This window comes from Pelodiscus sinensis, chromosome 23 (assembly GCF_052426305.1).
Source record: "Pelodiscus sinensis isolate ZL-2025 chromosome 23, ASM5242630v1, whole genome shotgun sequence".
Lineage (NCBI taxonomy): Eukaryota > Metazoa > Chordata > Testudines > Trionychidae > Pelodiscus > Pelodiscus sinensis.
Genome location: NC_143074.1, coordinates 14,577,895 through 14,596,069, shown reverse-complemented (window position 1 = coordinate 14,596,069; position 18,175 = coordinate 14,577,895). Strand labels below are relative to the sequence as shown.

Here is an 18,175-nt window from a genome sequence, read left to right as displayed (position 1 = left end):
ATGGATCGGTTCCCCTCTAATAATGTTCTGTATGCAGTATGTAGCACTGCTCTCTCCTATGTACAATTATCAATGTTACAAGAGAAAATGAATTAGGTTCAGGGACTGCCAAGGCCTACTGATGCCCAAGGCAAGCTGGAGGAATAAAGCAGGACATGCTTGTCGGCATGACTCTAGCTTATGGGGTTACAATACACATACAATTCCTTTCTCCAAGAAATCAAGGAATTGGAACATTAAGACAGTCACTTGGCTAGAGAAACTGATCTTTGGAGTTTTGCTAAAGAATGAATGTGTCCAGCTGATATGTCAGAATGTTATAAGGATATGGAGGAAAAGGGTTCTTTGGACCTTCTCCCCTAGACTTATACTCCTAAATCAACAGTTGCAGCAGCTCTGCTGGCAGTAGAGTTTCTGATCTAGATCAGTGCTTCTCAAACTGTGAGCTGTGTCTCCTGCAGGGAGCCATAAGTGTTTGGGAATATTCTTTAACTGCTTTTTTGTTTTGTTTTCCTAATTGACTATTAAACATGTCTTATCAATGGGTTTGCATCTTATGTTGCTACTACGGCCAGGGCTGTGAGCCTCTTGTCAGGGAAAGATGCTTCTGGGGAAAGCCCTTGGCTGGAGAAGGCAGCGAAGAGGCTCTCAGTACAGGTAGCAGATCTCTTTTAAACTGATCTGTGGCATTTCCTGGCAAGTGCTTGTGTCTGGGGGCCTGGGGTGTACCCAACACTGGTACGCTCCATACTACTGCATATGAAAATTCAAGTAAGGAATGCTGCACCGAAGCTGAGCCCTGAGCTCACATTTAACACAGGAGGATGTTCCAGGAAAAATGTAGAAGGAAAGCAGCGGAGAAGGCTAAAGAGCAAACAGGTAGGAGATCGAAGAGGTGATCAGGCATGACTGAAATAGCTTCTTAAGAGCCCTTCTGCACTCAAACCCACTATAAAAAAAGAACTCTGAAGTTTAATGTACCTGAAAGTGCCCGGTACTGAGTTTGATAAAATAGAGTTCTCAACTGCTGGAGACTTTTTTGTTCCTATGGCTGCAGAATCCAAAGTGGAGACATTACCTCACACACACAAGTCAGCAGTGGAAACCCTCATCTTACTTTTATCACCATGCTGCAAAATACAGCAAAAATGAGTCTGAAATGTCCTGATAGGCAACATGAGAGAATGTACTTTCCCTTGTCACTTTCAGTAACTGGTATCTGCTGGTCAAGGAAAGTGACAATTTCCAAAGCCAGTGCATATATGAAACTCCCTCAGTGAAAACTAACTTTCTTCAGCAAAGCAGGTTACATGGACAGCTAACATACTCAAACACTAGGCTACAGCCATAAAATATCACTTCTAGCTTCTTCTGCCTCCTACTGGCTACAAATCAACCACATATCCTCACAGAAAAGGAAAGATTCCTAAATTACAAAGGTCCTATTATAGACCAGATCCATTCCATCTTAAACACTCCAATCTTCTCCGACTGCTACTAACCAGGATATTTCATATTCTTTGCTCCTGCTCACCATGTGAATTCACGTCACTGAATGTATTAAGACTCTCCTCCTACTAGGTGTGTTTAAACTTTGTTAAAAACAGCTGCAGACTAATGAGCTTTCAATTTAAAAACAAAAATAAAGCTAAAGGTCTGTGAATATTTTTTTAAAAATTAAAGATATCTGCTGATTTCAGGAAGTCCACTTTAAAAAAATATACAGATCTCCAGAGGGTCTCAAAGGACTTCACAAAATATCGTGCCCATTACACAGATAAGGAAACTGAAGCAGGGCGGTTAGTAACTTGCTCAAGTAACACAGTGAGAGTGTGCCAAACAAAAGCCAGCCACTACATAATGCTGATTCACTGAAGGCACTCTGTGCACTTGATATGCAATAGTAAATACCAAGTATACGGAAGACATATTACGTACTATTGCTCAAAACTATATCTTGAAGTTTTGTGGTGACAGACTAGAACCTAATGATAAAGATGCAGCCTATGTCATAATATATATAGAAATTAAGAGCATAAAAAGACTCCTTGATTCAGCCTCCTTGCGCCTTCTGCTGGAGCAGCACAGAATGTCAGCATGCAGAAGAATGCTATTGTAATACTTCGAAGTAAAAGCCAGATTAGGTTTGCCAGCTATTACATTCTGTATTTATGAAGCTTTTCCAAACCAATTTCATGGATTTATGTACTGAGATCAACTCAATTTATAAATTTTTCTGTTCCTTTGTCAAATTACATCCGGATATTATTGGAGACATTTCAGTGCTTTACACTTTGCAGTAAGAAGTGAAATTACTTTTAAAATTGGTGAAAAATAAGTGTATCGTCTGCATGTAAATGACTTAGCGCAATTCAAGACTTCAACATTTATCAAAACAATTCTTTCCAAAAGGGGAGAAGATAGCAAGCCACTGATGTTTTATGAGTATGAAATGATTTCTACTCACTCAATGTAGCTATTCTCACCAGGTCTGGTGAATGTTGGGGAACTAGATAAAAATGTATATAAAAATGTGCCAGATGAGAGACAAAGCAGGTAAAACAGGTAGAAATAGGGGCAACATTCCCCACAATGCTTCAGGATTGTTCTGAAGGGGTCAGCTTTCTGAGAAGAAAATTTGCAATTTCAGCTCTTTCAATCCTTAAAGGTCAGCTTGGTTCCAGCTGTGGAGGTGTTATTGCTTTTTTTTTTTTTTTTTTTTTTAAATTGAAGGTGGGAGATCAACTATATATTAAGAACTGAGGCCACAAGAAAGCCACAGAACACCTGATAAGGACTAGAAATCATTATTGGGTGATGCTTACCATAACTAAGGGGGACTGGAGCAGACCCTCATCTACCATTGGCAGAGGACTGCTCAAGCCTGGTGAGGCTTGCTCCAGTCTGACTGGAACAGCGCCCGCCCATGGTGGGCCCACACAGCAGGCAGAGGTGCTCCAGCCCCGCCAGAGTGTCTCCCCCCTTCTTTTAGTGGTTAACCAGTTAACTGATTAAATGGGATTTTACATCCCTACAACCCAGAGAAGGTGCTGCGGTGGCAAGAGAGAAACAGGATGCCTGAAATAGTAAAACTGATGACAACTTTGCTAGACGGATGTTCTTTATTTAATGATCAATCTAATTAGTTAGCATGGGTTTTACTTTGTAGATTTTTTAGAGGGTATATTCTTATAAAGTCAGTTATACAATAAGACTTTTTATATTTCAGAAGCTTTTATAAAGTGTATGACACCCCATGAATTAGAGATACAGATCCATTCTGCATATCTAAAACTATTTGAAGTTAAAATAGTTATATGATAAGAGTTCCAGTTCACGCTCATCCAAGATGTGCATCAATGATTCAATTTGGATACAGCACTCTTAACTCGACTGCATAACACTGAGGGAGATGATCACTGAAGCAAGAAATATAGTTAAACCAATTTACATGCCACAAACTTACATCATGTATAGATCAATTCCACAGGCTCATTCCAATTTGGCTTTTGGCAGGAGTGCTGGGCACCACTGTTGGTAGTTTACAGCGCTTCAAGAAGCTACTGCCTCAGAGGAAGGCAACTGCTTGTAGGGAAAACGTAATACGAAGCAACTTCTGAACCCTCTCCAAGAGTAGATCCTCCGAGTTGCCCTCTCCAAGGTAAGCAACAGCTGATGCTCACCATTACAAAATTCTTTTTCCTAAGGTATTCTGAAATTATTTCAAAGGAATTCTGCTTTCCCTTCTCCATCAAAGAGAGGAATACAAAATGCATGTAATCCTAAATGGCAAGCTGAAACAATTCCAAGAAGCGCATGTCCAGCACATACCATTGTCTGGGATAAAGTATTTGCAATTCCAGAGGATTCACACTGGAAGCATATGGTGAGATTATCTCCTTTTATAATACTTTTTTTTTTTTTAAGCCATGGTAGGAACGCAGCATAATCCCTAACTCCTCTATTCCACCCCCCACATCCTTCTTTTTCTGTTATAAATTCTGGGTTCCTGTTATTTCCACTCCAGTTTCATGGTTTTACCCATGAAAGCTCTTGATACTATATGTATTTTTGTTAGTCCCTAAGGGTACATCTACACAGCAACGTTATTTCGCAATCACTTAGTCTGTGTCTACACAGCAGGCAGTTATTTCAAAATAATGTTGAAAAAACTGTCAAGCTGGAGGACTTCCTCTGACTCCTGTAACCCACATTGTATGAGAAGTAAGGGAAGTCAGAGGAAGAGTGCTCTATTTCGAAATAAGTGCTGTGCAGATGTTCCCAAATTTGAAATAAACTATGCAATTGACGTAGCTCAATTTGCATAGCTTATTTCAAATTAAGCCTTGCTGTGTAGATGCATCCTTAGTTGCCATACAACTACGTGTTTTTAAAGTCACAGACTAAAACAGCTATCCCTCTGAGTCCTCCAATACTTTCCAGTAAAAAATCTCTCCTCCCTCACTTAAAAAAAAAAATCATTTATTTTTCTGGGCTTAAACCAGCACAGAAAACAAAACATGAAGATTCAAGGTCATTACCAAGACAGAAAAGAATTAGTTTTGTGGCTGGTGACACGGCTTGGTCAGAAAAGAAAAATCTCTGGAACGACTTGAATTGGCAGCTGGCTGTGGAGTATTGGAAGGCCAACAGTTTCAGTTAAACTCATAGGGAAGTCAGAACTGCTTGATAAATCATAAATTAAACAGTGAGCACATGTTCGTGGGTTTCTGTGGAGCAAAACAGCCTAGCATCTGGACATATTTCTGGGAGCTCTACCCCTAATTAATATTAATCCCTGAAATATCAAGGGCTTTCTACAGCACAGAAATTCTAGTGATGCAAGTTACTAGAGAAACTGGAGCAAACATTTAATCCTGCAGGGCAGGAACTAAGGGGCGTGGGACTGGAGAAGTAAACTACAGAGCAGATGTTTTCTATGGCAGAAGGAGTAAACAGGAGAGCAGCTGGACAGCTCAAACACACAGATCCAGAGTTAGTTGCAGATGGGTATGCTTTCTTCACTCAAAAGTAGAGGATACATGCAAAAATATTGCTGAATGGGGACAGGGGACTTTATAGCAAAGTTTGAAACCCACCTTTGAGGCAATAGGATTCAGAGTTTGCATTAGCAATGAAACCATAGGACCCAGAACCACAACAGAAAGGGAATGTACCAATATATTTTGTGTTTACATACACCCTAATAATTAACTTAATCTTAAACCACTAGCCTAGATTATTGGGACAAACTCAGAACGGAAATTTCCTTTGTTTAGGCAAATCATGTAGCATGCCCATGAACAGGACTCGACAATCACAGTGAAAACGACTTGCCAGCCCTGCGCATGTGCGAGACCCACACTGTGCATGTGCGAACGGCTGGTGAACAGGGCAACTGGCTAAAATCTACTCTCCACAGGAGAGTAGATAAGTGGATTTGTCGAGCCCTGCCCATGAATGACCTGGGAAGGACAGTATCCATCATCTTTATCCATCATCATATACTAAAACGGCAATGGATCATTCCTCTCCAAATCACTTCCGCTTCAACAGATTTAGAATATAGAAAGCAGTAGTATCGCTCCCTCCTGGCAAATGAACCTTATTGCCAGGGGTAATTAATGGAACAGATTAAAACACAGAAAAAGGAAATCACTCACTCACCCAATTACTGCAGACACAGCAGGGGCTGAGGCACTGTTCTTCAGTTCACGCACGTTCACCACCTGAGGGACGTTCTTTAGATTGGATTCAGTCAAGGAGGTGCTCACGGCTTTAAGAGTGAACAGAGAGGAATCCCACCCATTAGCTGAAATATTCTATTACACATGGTTCATTAAAGTATCCAGAGGAGTAGCTTCTTAACTAGACCACCACACGTGTACACCTAGAAGAGTAAGGGATGGAATCTGCAATATGCTAGCTACAATGGAACACCTGATCTAGTCAAATCAACAGAAACCACAGATAGGGCTTAAATTTGATTGGAGTAATTTACTGCTGACTAGACAAGTTGTGACTTACAATACCACAACTAGGATATATACAGGCAGACAAAGATACACAAGGAAGACATTAATGAAGGTATATGATAATTGGTATCAATACTTGACCAATCTCCTGTTTACAATTCAGAAGTCTGGTTATTTTATCCTTGGAACTGCGATTATGATCTCCTCTTTCCCTTCTTCCCTCCCTCACCTCAAAAATATGTGAGTAGAAAATAAAAGTCTATACTAGGGTCCCACAATAATACTGTGGGCACGTATAGAAGTACCTATTGAGAGTGCATGATTGCTATTTTGGTCACTAAGTGCATGATCTGTGTTTGTGTACATTCAGAACTTATTGGAACGTAGGCAATGTCATAAAAATTATGATATTTTATATTCTAATGACTGCAGAATTACTTACAGCAAATTCAATTATAATAGATTGGTGTAATCAAAAGTAATACAATCTATTTTACTGGATTTTGTAATATTTGGAAGTATTGTATTTTGCTGCATGAAATTTGTACATCGTAAATCATACTTAACACAAATCTCCCTCACCTTTCTCTTATTAATATTTTTGTTATTAATCTAAGAATTTAAAATGCCTAGTTCACTTTTTAAGTACCCCTGCTGTCCATCTACCTTTTCCAGTTCCATTCATCTTAGACAAGGAAAACAGACTAGTCAGTTTCCTCTTTGTCTGCAGCTGAATTTTATTATTTACTGCAATGACTGGGCATTACAAGAGATGCCTAAATCCAAACCAAAACCCCTCCACCATATATGAAGTTTTTTCTATTAAGGTCTTCTAAAAACCTTACAACCAGATGTAAGGATTAACCTACTCACAATATTCCTTTAACATTAGTATTAAACTGCTTTAAAACTAGGATGTTAAATATCGGTTAATTGAATAGTCAATTAACCTCATTAAATCTTATTGGTTACTTGACTATTCTATAGGCCCTGGGGGTGGGGCTGGCACCCAGTGCGCTCCAACTCCACTCCCAAGGAGCCCCCTGCCACTCTCGTGTGGGGTGCCGGGTGGGAGCTGGTGTGCGAGGGACACCAGTTTAAATACCAGCTCCCCCTCATGGACTGGCTGCCTTTCACCCCACTGATACAGAAGCAGCAGTGTAGGGTGGCAGCAGCCCGTTTGGGGGGCAAAGGGGAGTTGAGCTCCCTGACCCAGTGCGAGTCGGAACAGAGCCGGGCTGCTTGCCCTGGCTCCAGATCCGGCACAAGCCAGAACAGAGCTGAGCTGCCTGCCCGCTCACCTCCTAATACACTTTAGATGCAGTGCCACAGCAGGGGTAAGTCCCGAACCCGGCACAAACCAGGATTGAGCAGAGCTGCTGGCTAGCCTGCTAAAAAATTTACTGGCAGGAGTGAGGTGGGGAGAGGGAAATGCCTGTAGTCTATAGCACTAACAGATAAGCTTTTGCTTATCAGTTCATTGACTATACTATTACATCCCTATTTAAAACATAACTAACATGGTGAAGAACTATTTTAATTATGCAATAGTCAAATATTAGTAACTCTTAGGGGCTTATGGATATCAAATAATTATAATTGTAGCTTTTCAAGATTGTATACACACACACACACACAAAATATCTGAGAGAGAGAGAGGTCAACTTCTGTGTTTCTGCATAGATTAAAGTAGTCTTGGATGAGAATTCTTCAGGCATGATAGTTAAATAAGAGAGAAGAAACCACTGCAGCATTCTTTGGGGAATCACACACAGATCCTGTACATGTCCGACTTGGCTCATGCCAGGTCAATGATTTCTTACCCTCTAAATCATTAAAAGTCTACTAAATTCCCTTACTACAGAAATAAAAGAAAACACCACACAAGTACCAATGTCCAGACTTCAGTTGGTTAACTTCAGCCTTACCTGGAGTCTGGCTAGCCATCTGTCTTCTCAATGCTGCAGCAGCAGCTGCTTGCGGTGCTGGGACAGAGACAGTGGGAGCAGGGGCCCCATGTTTCACAGTTTTTGTTGCAAGCATTGTGCTGTCTGCCCCTTGTGGAATGATTCTGCTTGAAGAGGTAGGAACTTAAAAAAAAAAAAAAAAAAAAAAAGTACAGTTCATTGAATTCCCATGATCAAGGGAGACTCAAAAACCCCGTACTAGAATGTACTGATACTTTTTAGCATGCAGGGTGGGTCAAATTGCTATGACCTTGATATTACTCTCTTTGGAAATACATAATCCAGTTCATACATGAAATTCCTTAATTAACCTTATCAGAATGTCATCTGTAGAAAAAAAGCCTTCTCAGCTACCAGATGTAGGCTGTCACATAAAACATGGACACATTTCTTGGCTGCTTCTCAGACTCTGCTTCTGGTCACTTCTATTGACATCTTGCTCAATCACTTACAGATCCCTACTGAAGTAAGCACAACTCTTTTGGGCTTGCAGAGAAACTGAACATACACAAACAGTCATCTTAATGTCAGATGGTGGGATGCCAAGTACTAAGCCTAACTACACTAGTTGAAAGCAGAAGTCAGGCACAGAAGGCTATGAACCAGAGACTGTAATAAGCACACCTGAGCCACAGGCCCATCTCTCATGTAAGATTTCATATTTATGGCTCAGAAAGGTTCATTCCTTTTTACTGTCGGGCAGCCTGAGGCACAAGGAAGTCTTTCCCAAAGTCACACATTAGTGGCAAAGGCAGGCATTTTGACTTTCCCTCCTGTCCTCTAGCCAACGGATAAAAATCTTAGTTGATTTTCTCTGTCTCAATCTAAAAGGCCCAAGCTATACAAAAAGCACAATCAAGTTCCAATGTTACTTCAACATTAATGCCCTGAAAGTCTCAAAGGGGTAGCTGTGTTAGTCTGTAACTTTTTTTTTTTTTTTTTGGTAAAGAGTCCTGTAGCACCTTAGGGTATGTCTACACTACCCTCCTAGTTCGAATTAGGAGGGTAATGTAGGCATACCGCATTTGCAAATGAAGCCCGGGATTTGAATTTCCCGGGCTTAATTTGCATAAGCGGGGAGCCGCCATTTTTAAAACCCCGCTGGTTCGAACCCCGTGCAGCGCGACTACACGGGGCACGAACTAGGTAGTTCGAACTAGGCTTCCTAGTTCGAACTACCGTTACTCCTCATTTCACGAGGAGTAACGGTAGTTCGAACTAGGAAGCCTAGTTTGAACTACCTAGTTCGTGCCCCGTGTAGCCGCGCTGCACGGGGTTCGAACCAGCGGGGTTTTAAAAATGGCGGCTCCCCGCTTATGCAAATGAAGCCCGGTAAATTCAAATCCCGGGCTTCATTTGCAAGTGCGGTATGCCTACATTACCCCGCTAGTTCGAACTAGCGGGGTAGTGTAGACATACCCTTAGAGACTAACAAATATATATGAGTGGAGCTCCACTCAGCTCAGCTGAGGAAGTGGGTTTTGCCCACAAAAGCTCATAATACTCTCTCCAAAAAATGAGGAGTAATGTTAGTTCGAACCAAGGGGTTTGGTTCAAACCAATGCGCACTTTCACTTTCGAAACAGCTGTTGAGCGGAGTAATGCGCCAGCATCATCATGCAATGAAGAACGGGATATTTAAATCCCTGCTTTAGTAGCAATTTCGGTTGCCTACATTTGCATCCCTAGTTCGAACTACGGTGCAAGTGTAGACGTACCCTAAGGGCATATATAGACTACGCAGAACAGTCGAAAGAGGATACACAAAGTCCGTGGGAATTCGCATATCTTCTTCTGATCGCACTTTCAAAAGCAAAGCTTTTGAAAGTGAAAGTAATTAAGACGTGGATTTTTTGGCAAACCACCCCCTTAGTTGCAAAAGCCGCATCTTAATTACTTTCACTTTCTGCAATTGGAAGAATATATGCAAATTCCCATGGAATTTGCATATCTTCTTTTGATTGTTCCCTGAAGTCTAGAGGAGTCCTAAGGTAATACAGAATATCTGGGTTTTGTTTTTTTGCTTTTACTAGTGAACCGAGTTCAAGAGGGCAATAATGCTGTACTGTTAATTGCTCTTGGAGATTTGGTAATGTGAAGACAGTACAAAATCATTTCATCTAGATTTGAAGTTAAGACAAATACATCAAGAAGGGGAATGCAGTTCCAAAATCTACTCACTTAAAGTGCCCATCGGGAGATGAGGTTTACCAAAGGGTGGAGACTGTGCCATTAGACCAGGCTGAACAGAGGGCGTACGGACTACAGGAGCATGCCGGGGGACTTGCACTGGTGCAGCTTCTTCTTCCTGCTCTACAACCTGTGAATCATCGTTCTCCAGTGACTGGGAATTGGAGGATGTTGAACTGACTTCATCCAAATCTTCATAATACCTCAGAGACAGGAAGGCTGATCGGGAGAGACTAGCTGTAATGGTAAAAGTGCCCCATTATTTTATCATCCAAAGCCATCGAGGGGGCTATTTAACCTCAACAATTAGGATGGAAGAACCCTGTTTAGAACATTTTAATTGTCTGGTTTCAATTTCATGGCGCAGAAGCTGACTTCTCAACTCCGACACCACATGCTATACGGCCAGGAGCTATATTAAGGCAACATACAATCTCCTGATCCTTTCAAATTAAAAATAAGGATCAGGAGATTGCATGTTGCCTTGTTATATTTTTTATTAAGGGTTGCTTTGTTATATTCTTATAAAAGAAGAAGTGGGTTGTGCCCATGAAAGCTCATGATACTATATATAAATATATATATGCAGGGCTCGCCAAGTGGCAGCAAGCCCCACTCGCCAGCCACGCGGTTCTGCGCATGCGCAGATCGCTTGGCGTCAGCTCTTCCGGGCTGTAATCTACTCGCCACGGGCAAGCAGATTACATTATTTGTCAAGCCCTGTATATATGTGTTAGTCTCTAAAGTGCTATAGTCCTATACTCATTACTGTGTAGACATTTGTCAATGAACGTTTTTTGAGCTTAGAAGCAAAACTGGGGGGGAAGGGAGAGGGGACAAAATCTTCTAAAATAAAGAAGAGGGAGCCTGAAGACACACTTTTTGATAGCAAGCTGGGAGGGGCTGCAAGTGCTTTCAAAATGATCTGGACAAACTGGAGAAAAGGTCTGAGGTAAATAGGATGAAGTTTAATAAGGACAAATGCAAAGTACTCCACTTAGGAAGGAATAACCAGTTTCACACATACAGAATGGGAAGCAATGGTCTAGGAAGGAGTATGGCAGAAAGGGATTTAGGAGTCATAGTGGACGACAAGCTAAATATGAGTCAACAGTGTGATATTGTTGCAAAAAAAGCAAACATGATTCTGGGATGTATTAACAGGAGTGTTGTCAGCAAGCAGCTGCTTTTATGGAAAAACTTGCCAGCTACCTACACTGGCCGCTTGAATTTCCGCAAGAACACTGACTTCCTACTGTCTGAAATCAGTGCTTCTTGTGGAAATACTATGCTGCTCCCGTTTGGGCAAAAGGGCCAGTGTAGACAGCTCAGATTTGTTTTGCGCAAAAAAGCGTCTAGATTGGCACGGACGCTTTTCCGCAAAAAGTGCTTTTGTGGAAAAGTGTCCATGCCAATCTAGATGTTCTTTTCCGCAAATACTTTTAACGGAAAACTTTTCTGTTAAAAGCATTTGCAGAAAATCATGCCAGTCTAGACGTAGCCAAGATGTAATTCTTCCGCTCTACTGTGTGTTGATTAGGCCTCAGTTGGAGTAGTGCATCCAAATATGGAGAAATTGGAGAAGAGCAACAAAAAATGATTAAAGGTCTAGAAAACATAAGCTGTGAGGAAAGATGGAAAGAATTGGGTTTGTTTAGTTTAGAAAAAAGCATACTGAGAGGGGACATGATAGTAGTTTTCATGTAACTAAAAGGGTGTTACAAAGAGGAGGGAGAAAAATTGTTCTCCTTGACCTCTGGTGATTGAACAAAAAGCAATAACTTTAAATTGCAGCAAGGGAGGTTTAGGTTGGACATTAGGAAAAACTTCCTAACTGTCAGGGTGGTTAAACACTGGAATAAATTGCCTAGGGAGGTTGTGGAATCTCCATCACTGGAGATATTTAAGAGCAGGTTGGATAGGGATCTGTGAGGGTAGGTGCTTGGTTCTGCTGGGAGGGCAAGGGCCTGGACTTGATGACCTCTCGAGGTCCCTTCCAGTTCTAGTATTCTATGATTCTACAAAGACATCAGAGTCCCATAAATGCTGTTAGCTCACAAGGTCAAATATGAGCCACCAATAAGCTTCAAGGCATACAGAACCATTGGGGTTCTTCTCTAAGGAGCCTGTGCGCCAACAATCCCCAAAATATTATGATACCAGAAGATTTACCTGGCGTTGCTCGGGTCCTTAAAAACAACTTTTTTTTTTTCATTTAAATCATTGCTCTGGGGTGGGGCTGGGGATGAGGGCTTCAATGTACAGGCTGCCCAGGGGAGAGCTGACTACTCCAGGCCTCTCATTGCAGCAGCTTCTCGCAATGGTTTTTGCAACTCTAGCAGTCACAGCAGGAGGAAGGGTGCATATCACCCGGCTGGGGCATATCCAAGTTCATCTGCCCCTTGCGCTCTCCTGTCAGATTGAGGAATGGAGCAAACTGTACACTTTCCCCTCACTCCCTGGATGAAGGGGAACCACCAGCAATATTCCCACATGAATCAGTGATACAGGTTGGGGGGAGTTAAAGAGCGCTCTAGTATAAAGGTTTCTTGTTAATCACATGATTATGAGCTTCAATCTCAAGCCACTCCTCCAAGTCTCATGTAGAAACTATCATAGTGCTACCACACTATTTCTTATTTTTTAAGTTTATCCTGTACAGACTAACCTGGCTACCCCCTGAAGCTTTTTGTCATAAAACAGTTATTTGTGAGTCATATCTGTATCAGTCTCACAAGCTACATTGTTATCTTCTTGATTAATCTGATAATAACAGTGAAGTACAATATTTATGGTTCTTAGTACTGTAGGTCCAGTGAGAGCTGGCAACGTCGCAGGAACTTGCTCTCAGATCACTGCTTCCTGCATCTCTGACTGCCTCCATCTCAAGATATTAATGACAAATTGCTCTCTGCTGTTATAGTAAGGAAATGATTCTTTGTCATTTATAATCTGCAAGATTTACACTGAATAATAACCACTTCAGAACATGAGCTACTGGTGTTTGAGTCTAAAATGAGTGTCACATACATTGATTAAATTAGATAACACCAAGAAAAGAGGCATTTGGTTTTTAAAGTGCCTTATTTTAAAACAATTCTGAACCTTGATTTCAAACCAGAAGGCTCACTGTGATTAGGAGAGAGACTACGTACTCATCTTAATTAGTCTCTTTCATGAACAAAAGCTGTAGTGTGTATGGGGGGGGAAGAGGTGGGGATTGCACATATGATGCCCCTCCCGTGACTTAAGAGTGTAAGCTCACTGGGGCAAGGCCACCTTTTGGTTTATATTTGTACAGCACTTAGCACAATGAATTTCTGGTCCTGTTTGGGGCTCCTAGGTGCTAGAAATAACCCACCACTCAGCTATAGAGATATACAGAATTTAGTTAAGCTTAAATAACCTCTGAATATTAGCTGTTTTGAGTAATCATGGTTCACAATTAGTTTTACTCTGCATTTTTATGGAAGGTCTTCTATAAGCCTTCTGGATATTTTCACAGTGTAGATGCATTACACAGAAATAACCGACACTAGTTTGGAGACAACAGTTAAGAATTAGGGATTCCTTCCAACTTTGCCTCCATTTGGTATTTTGGTTCCTTTTCTTACCAGATTAGCAAACACCACAATTTACTGAAAATAAGGTGATCAACTTTGAGGACAGACCACCAAAAGGGATGCTCAGTAGTCCAGTCTGAGCCAGGAAAGGAAGCATCTATCTAAAACTAGTTCAACAGAAGCCAATTATTTGGGGGAAGTGATGAATACAAGGGGCTAAAGAAAGAATGTTTCCTTCTATGCATAAGGCAGGACAACAAGCTTTGTGGAAAGACTTGCATGTTTCAGATTTCTAATATAGCAAGAGTTTACCTGGAGCAGTGGATCTTACAGGTGGAGTCTTCCTCTTGGCTAGGAAATTCCTCAGCTGTGCCTGTTTCACTGGGGACAACTTAGCTGCAAAATGGAAAAAAAAATCTCTAATCTACAGACACCATGGAGATTCAGTGACAAGTAATTTTTAGAATGTGCACGGGGGAGAGGGGGAGGAGAAAACAGAACAATAGCTACCAGGTGCTTTTGGCAGAGGTTTGGCATACGATTCCAAGGTAGTTTTCACCAAGGCATTGCGCAGGCTCTCAAGGTCACTGTCAAAGCTGAAACAAGACACAGTAGTGAAGCAAAAACAGGTACTGCAAGAACAGCCATCTCATTGCCCCACATAAACAACTGTACGGGAATGAAAAGGAACCACAGGCTTATGTGGGAACACCACAGCTTGCTGCCAACTCAGCTGAGAGGGCTAAAGGTCACAGGATTGTCTAGCTGCATATGCCTCAGTGACACTGCTTTACAACAATCACTACTGAATGCCAAAACAACCTCTTTAGATGCTGCACTATTTAAATGCATGCACCAAGACCATAAGTTACTTATGGAAAGATCAAATGGTCCCATATTCCCTCTTATCCCAAATTAAAATTCTACTGCAGTCTTCATTAGATCACTTTTGAGGCTACATTTTCACGTTTTCGTTATTGTGAAAGCCCATCTTTCATTCAGACACATGGATATATTAAAACAAAATGTCACAAAATACAACTGAATTCATTTTTTAGTCTGTCGGAGGAGCATCTGTGTTACAGAATTGGCATATTTATAGCCAATGCCCATTTCTGAGGGTTCTCCTCATCTTCTCAACATCTCTACGCTCAGTTATGGTATCTACAAAGCATGATTTAAGTTGGTCTTGAACATGCAGCTTAATACTTTACTATTGGGAAGAGACTTAATACACTTCTTGCTGCAACCTCCAATTATTATACCTACTTTTGAGCACTGCTAAGAGAAGACGTGTCACTGGGCATACTCCACTGAGAGGTCTGATTATATAAGCGGAGCTGCTGCAGGCTGTCCACCAGGTGATTCAGCCTCTTCCTCTGCTGATTAATTATTTCACGATTATTAGCAAGAGTGTTAAACAAAGTTTCGCGCTCAGGAACAATCAGGCGCCTGGAAACAACAGAATAGAAAACAGGGAGAGACAAGAAGACCATTAGACACATAAGATAACCCATCGGCAAGTGCATGTGCATGCATATACAGAAAACCAATTTCATCTAGTGACTTAAGTCAACTTCAGCCCCCAAACCACATTTTGGTTTGAATACCAAGGCAGCACAGGCCAGTTATACGTTTCTCTTTGTACTACACTGCATGTTTATTCATTTAATACTTGTTCAACAAAAGGGCTTCATTAACAGTATCTACTGGATTTGTGTAGTGCACACACAGCCTATTTTACAGGTATTTTGGAAAGTGGAATTTACACCAGGTAGAGAAAACACAGCAAAGTTAGCCACAGTTAAATAGGCTGCAACCTGACTTTAAATCCAAGTAAAAATGGCTTCATCAAACATTGTTCACAAACTCTTTGAAAAGTTTTAAAGTGGTACACATAAAATGCCTTTTGTTTATTTAAGACCTAATTTATTAGTATATTCCTCAGACACAGACAATTTTCTGTTCCAAATTCACTCACTCACTTTTGGTTTTTTTTCTGTTCCAGATGCCGGTCCCACTCCAAATCTAGAACATCATTCACATCCTGAACAGCAAACTTCACATACTGGTGTAAGCGTCTAATTTCCTACCAAAGAGAAAAAAAATAAAGTCATTCAGTTTTCTCTGGGAATCTCAGATCCAACGCAACAAACTAAAGACCCTGTAAATAACCAAAATAAGTCATGTAGGACACTCCTACATATACACATTTAGTAAATTTTAATCAGAATGGTGGAACGCTATACAGTGGAATTCTGTTTTTCTATTAAATCTATTACTAGCTTACTGCCTGCCCTTGAGCAAGTCAACTTCTGTACCTCAGTTCCCCTCTCTAAAATAGGGATAATACTTCCCCCTATCAATGTGAAGTATACAGGATACTTACATGAAGTGTGTTACAAATATCAAGTATTAAACTTTATTCTTCCAGAGCCATTTCCTACTGATGATGTGCTTGCCCCTGGTTTACTTCGCTGAAGTTTCTTAAGGTAAAAGGTAGTCAAAAACTTAAAGTTATGTTATCTAACTATTTGTGTTTCCCTTCTTTCCCATTACTAAAGGATCTGAGCACTTCCCAAGCACTTAAAAATCTCTCCTCCCGACACTTGTGTGAGGTAAGAAAGTACTAAACTGAAGATAGTACCCCTATGCCTCAGTGCTTGATCTTTAAAGTGACTTACCCAAGGCCAGTTTATTAATGTATCTGGCAACAGAACCCAGACATCTTTAGTCCCAGTCCAGTGCACAAAACGTAAAAAACATCCCTCTGTCCTCCCTTCATTCTGTGTCTCATGCCACAGCATGAAAAAGCCTCATAGAACTCGGCCTCTGGATGATGGAGGTGTATGCAATGGGAAGTTTAGTTTTACGGATTTCATGTATATATAAATACAAAACAAGGTGGGTTGCCAAAAATCTATCTGTGTGACTGGAGTCCATTGTAAAATGGTTTTAAGATATCATACAAGACTCTATCAGACCAGGCCAACATGAATGAGTCCAGTTCTGCTGCTGACCCAGGATTACACACTGAAAAGCATAATTCCTCTGTCCAGTAACTATGAACACTCATGTAAGCAACTGCTCTCAGGGGAGTGAGTTGATTGGTTCACACATCAAAGAAACCCAGTTAAAAGCTCTTGTAAGAAGTAAGTCAATTGGCTATTCTTATGCTAACATTCTGCACACAGATGGGGGAAATGGCACTGGTTAACAGGTTTAAACGGGTTAACCAGTAAGCCTCACCCCTTAAGGGGTGAGGGCATACCAGTTAAGGTTAACTGGTGGGGGACTAGAGTAACTCCCCCTGGGCTGAAGCCTCTGCCCGACATGCTCTTCCTTTAATCAGTTGACTGGTTAAACAGTTAACCAATTAAACAGGATTTTTATATCCCTACTGGCTACGTTTCACAGCCAAAAAGTATCAAGAAGATGGGAGGCCGAAGCAACTACTCTCTTTCAGTAAGTATAGCTGAAAATCCTCCGTCCTTACTTCTGTCTCAATCTTCCCACTTCTCTCCCCTTCTGCCATCTTTCCCCGTGTTTTTTTTCCCCAAGGTCTGTGCAGTTCGCTCTTAAAACCATGTTGTCACCCTTTAAAGTCATGCAAGTTCCATTGCAAAATGGAAAAAAAAACACAAGGCAAACTGGACTATGAAAGAATCTACAGCACCCCAGGGGAATTTTAGTAAAATCTGATGTAGAAATGCTATTCTTTTCACTGCAGCAATATATAAATAAATGTATGTATAGAACCTATACTTTCTTTGATCCTGAATGGGATTCCAACAGGCCCTATGTCAGGAATGAACATAAACAAAATATGTTTCTCTATAGAAGGACTACATACAAACATGCAATACTGTCAATTAAGAAGGGAGATATTTTCCCTGTAATAGAAATCTGAAACTGCATGCAAAGTGGTGCACTCTGATGTGATATTAACTGTCATACCATTAATGTTTAGTAGCAAAACCCCATCTGTAAATTATTACTATAACACAAAAGGTACTACTCTCAACTACTTAGTCAGACTTCCTGAGATGAGCATGTTCTGTCCAGCAGGGAACCAAGAACTAGGTAAGTATCACAAATTATAGGGCATGTTTTTAAATTATAGGGCATTTTACTTTCCATGGTGTACACGACATAGTTCAGGGGAACTGTACTTGTATTCCCCTCCATGCCCAAGCCAGGTCACCCACTCTTAGGTAACTGGCTGCAAGCCATCACCTCTCTTGTGCATAGATATGCGTCATTCACCCTCTCAACTAGGTTTTTTCAGGCTGCACACCTCTCTGTTCACCAAGTTCCCTATCAAGCCAGACTGCCAATACAGGCCTGCATTGGCACTTTAACTCTCTCCAAAGGCTATGAACAGGTTAGTCACACAGCTCTTTCTAAGCAAGCATAATTATTCTTACAATGAAAACGTCACAGAAAGAATTACTGAAAAGTTTCTACATGCATGCTAGGA

At 41.0% G+C, this 18,175-nt stretch overlaps 1 protein-coding gene across 2 annotated transcripts in view; it reads right to left on the bottom strand.

Moving 5' to 3' along the window:
* The window catches only part of NUP214 (nucleoporin 214), an 87,063-nt gene that overhangs the window by 37,127 nt on the left and 31,761 nt on the right, over positions 1-18,175 (bottom strand). For both annotated transcript variants that reach the window (XM_075905426.2, XM_075905427.2), the window contains exons 18-24: positions 15,681-15,784; positions 14,965-15,147; positions 14,206-14,291; positions 14,008-14,091; positions 10,124-10,369; positions 7,904-8,065; positions 5,668-5,776 (exon numbers count right to left, since the gene is read on the bottom strand). In XM_075905426.2, the coding sequence (XP_075761541.2) occupies positions 5,668-5,776; positions 7,904-8,065; positions 10,124-10,369; positions 14,008-14,091; positions 14,206-14,291; positions 14,965-15,147; positions 15,681-15,784 (974 nt within the window). The remainder of the gene's footprint in view (positions 1-5,667; positions 5,777-7,903; positions 8,066-10,123; positions 10,370-14,007; positions 14,092-14,205; positions 14,292-14,964; positions 15,148-15,680; positions 15,785-18,175) is intronic.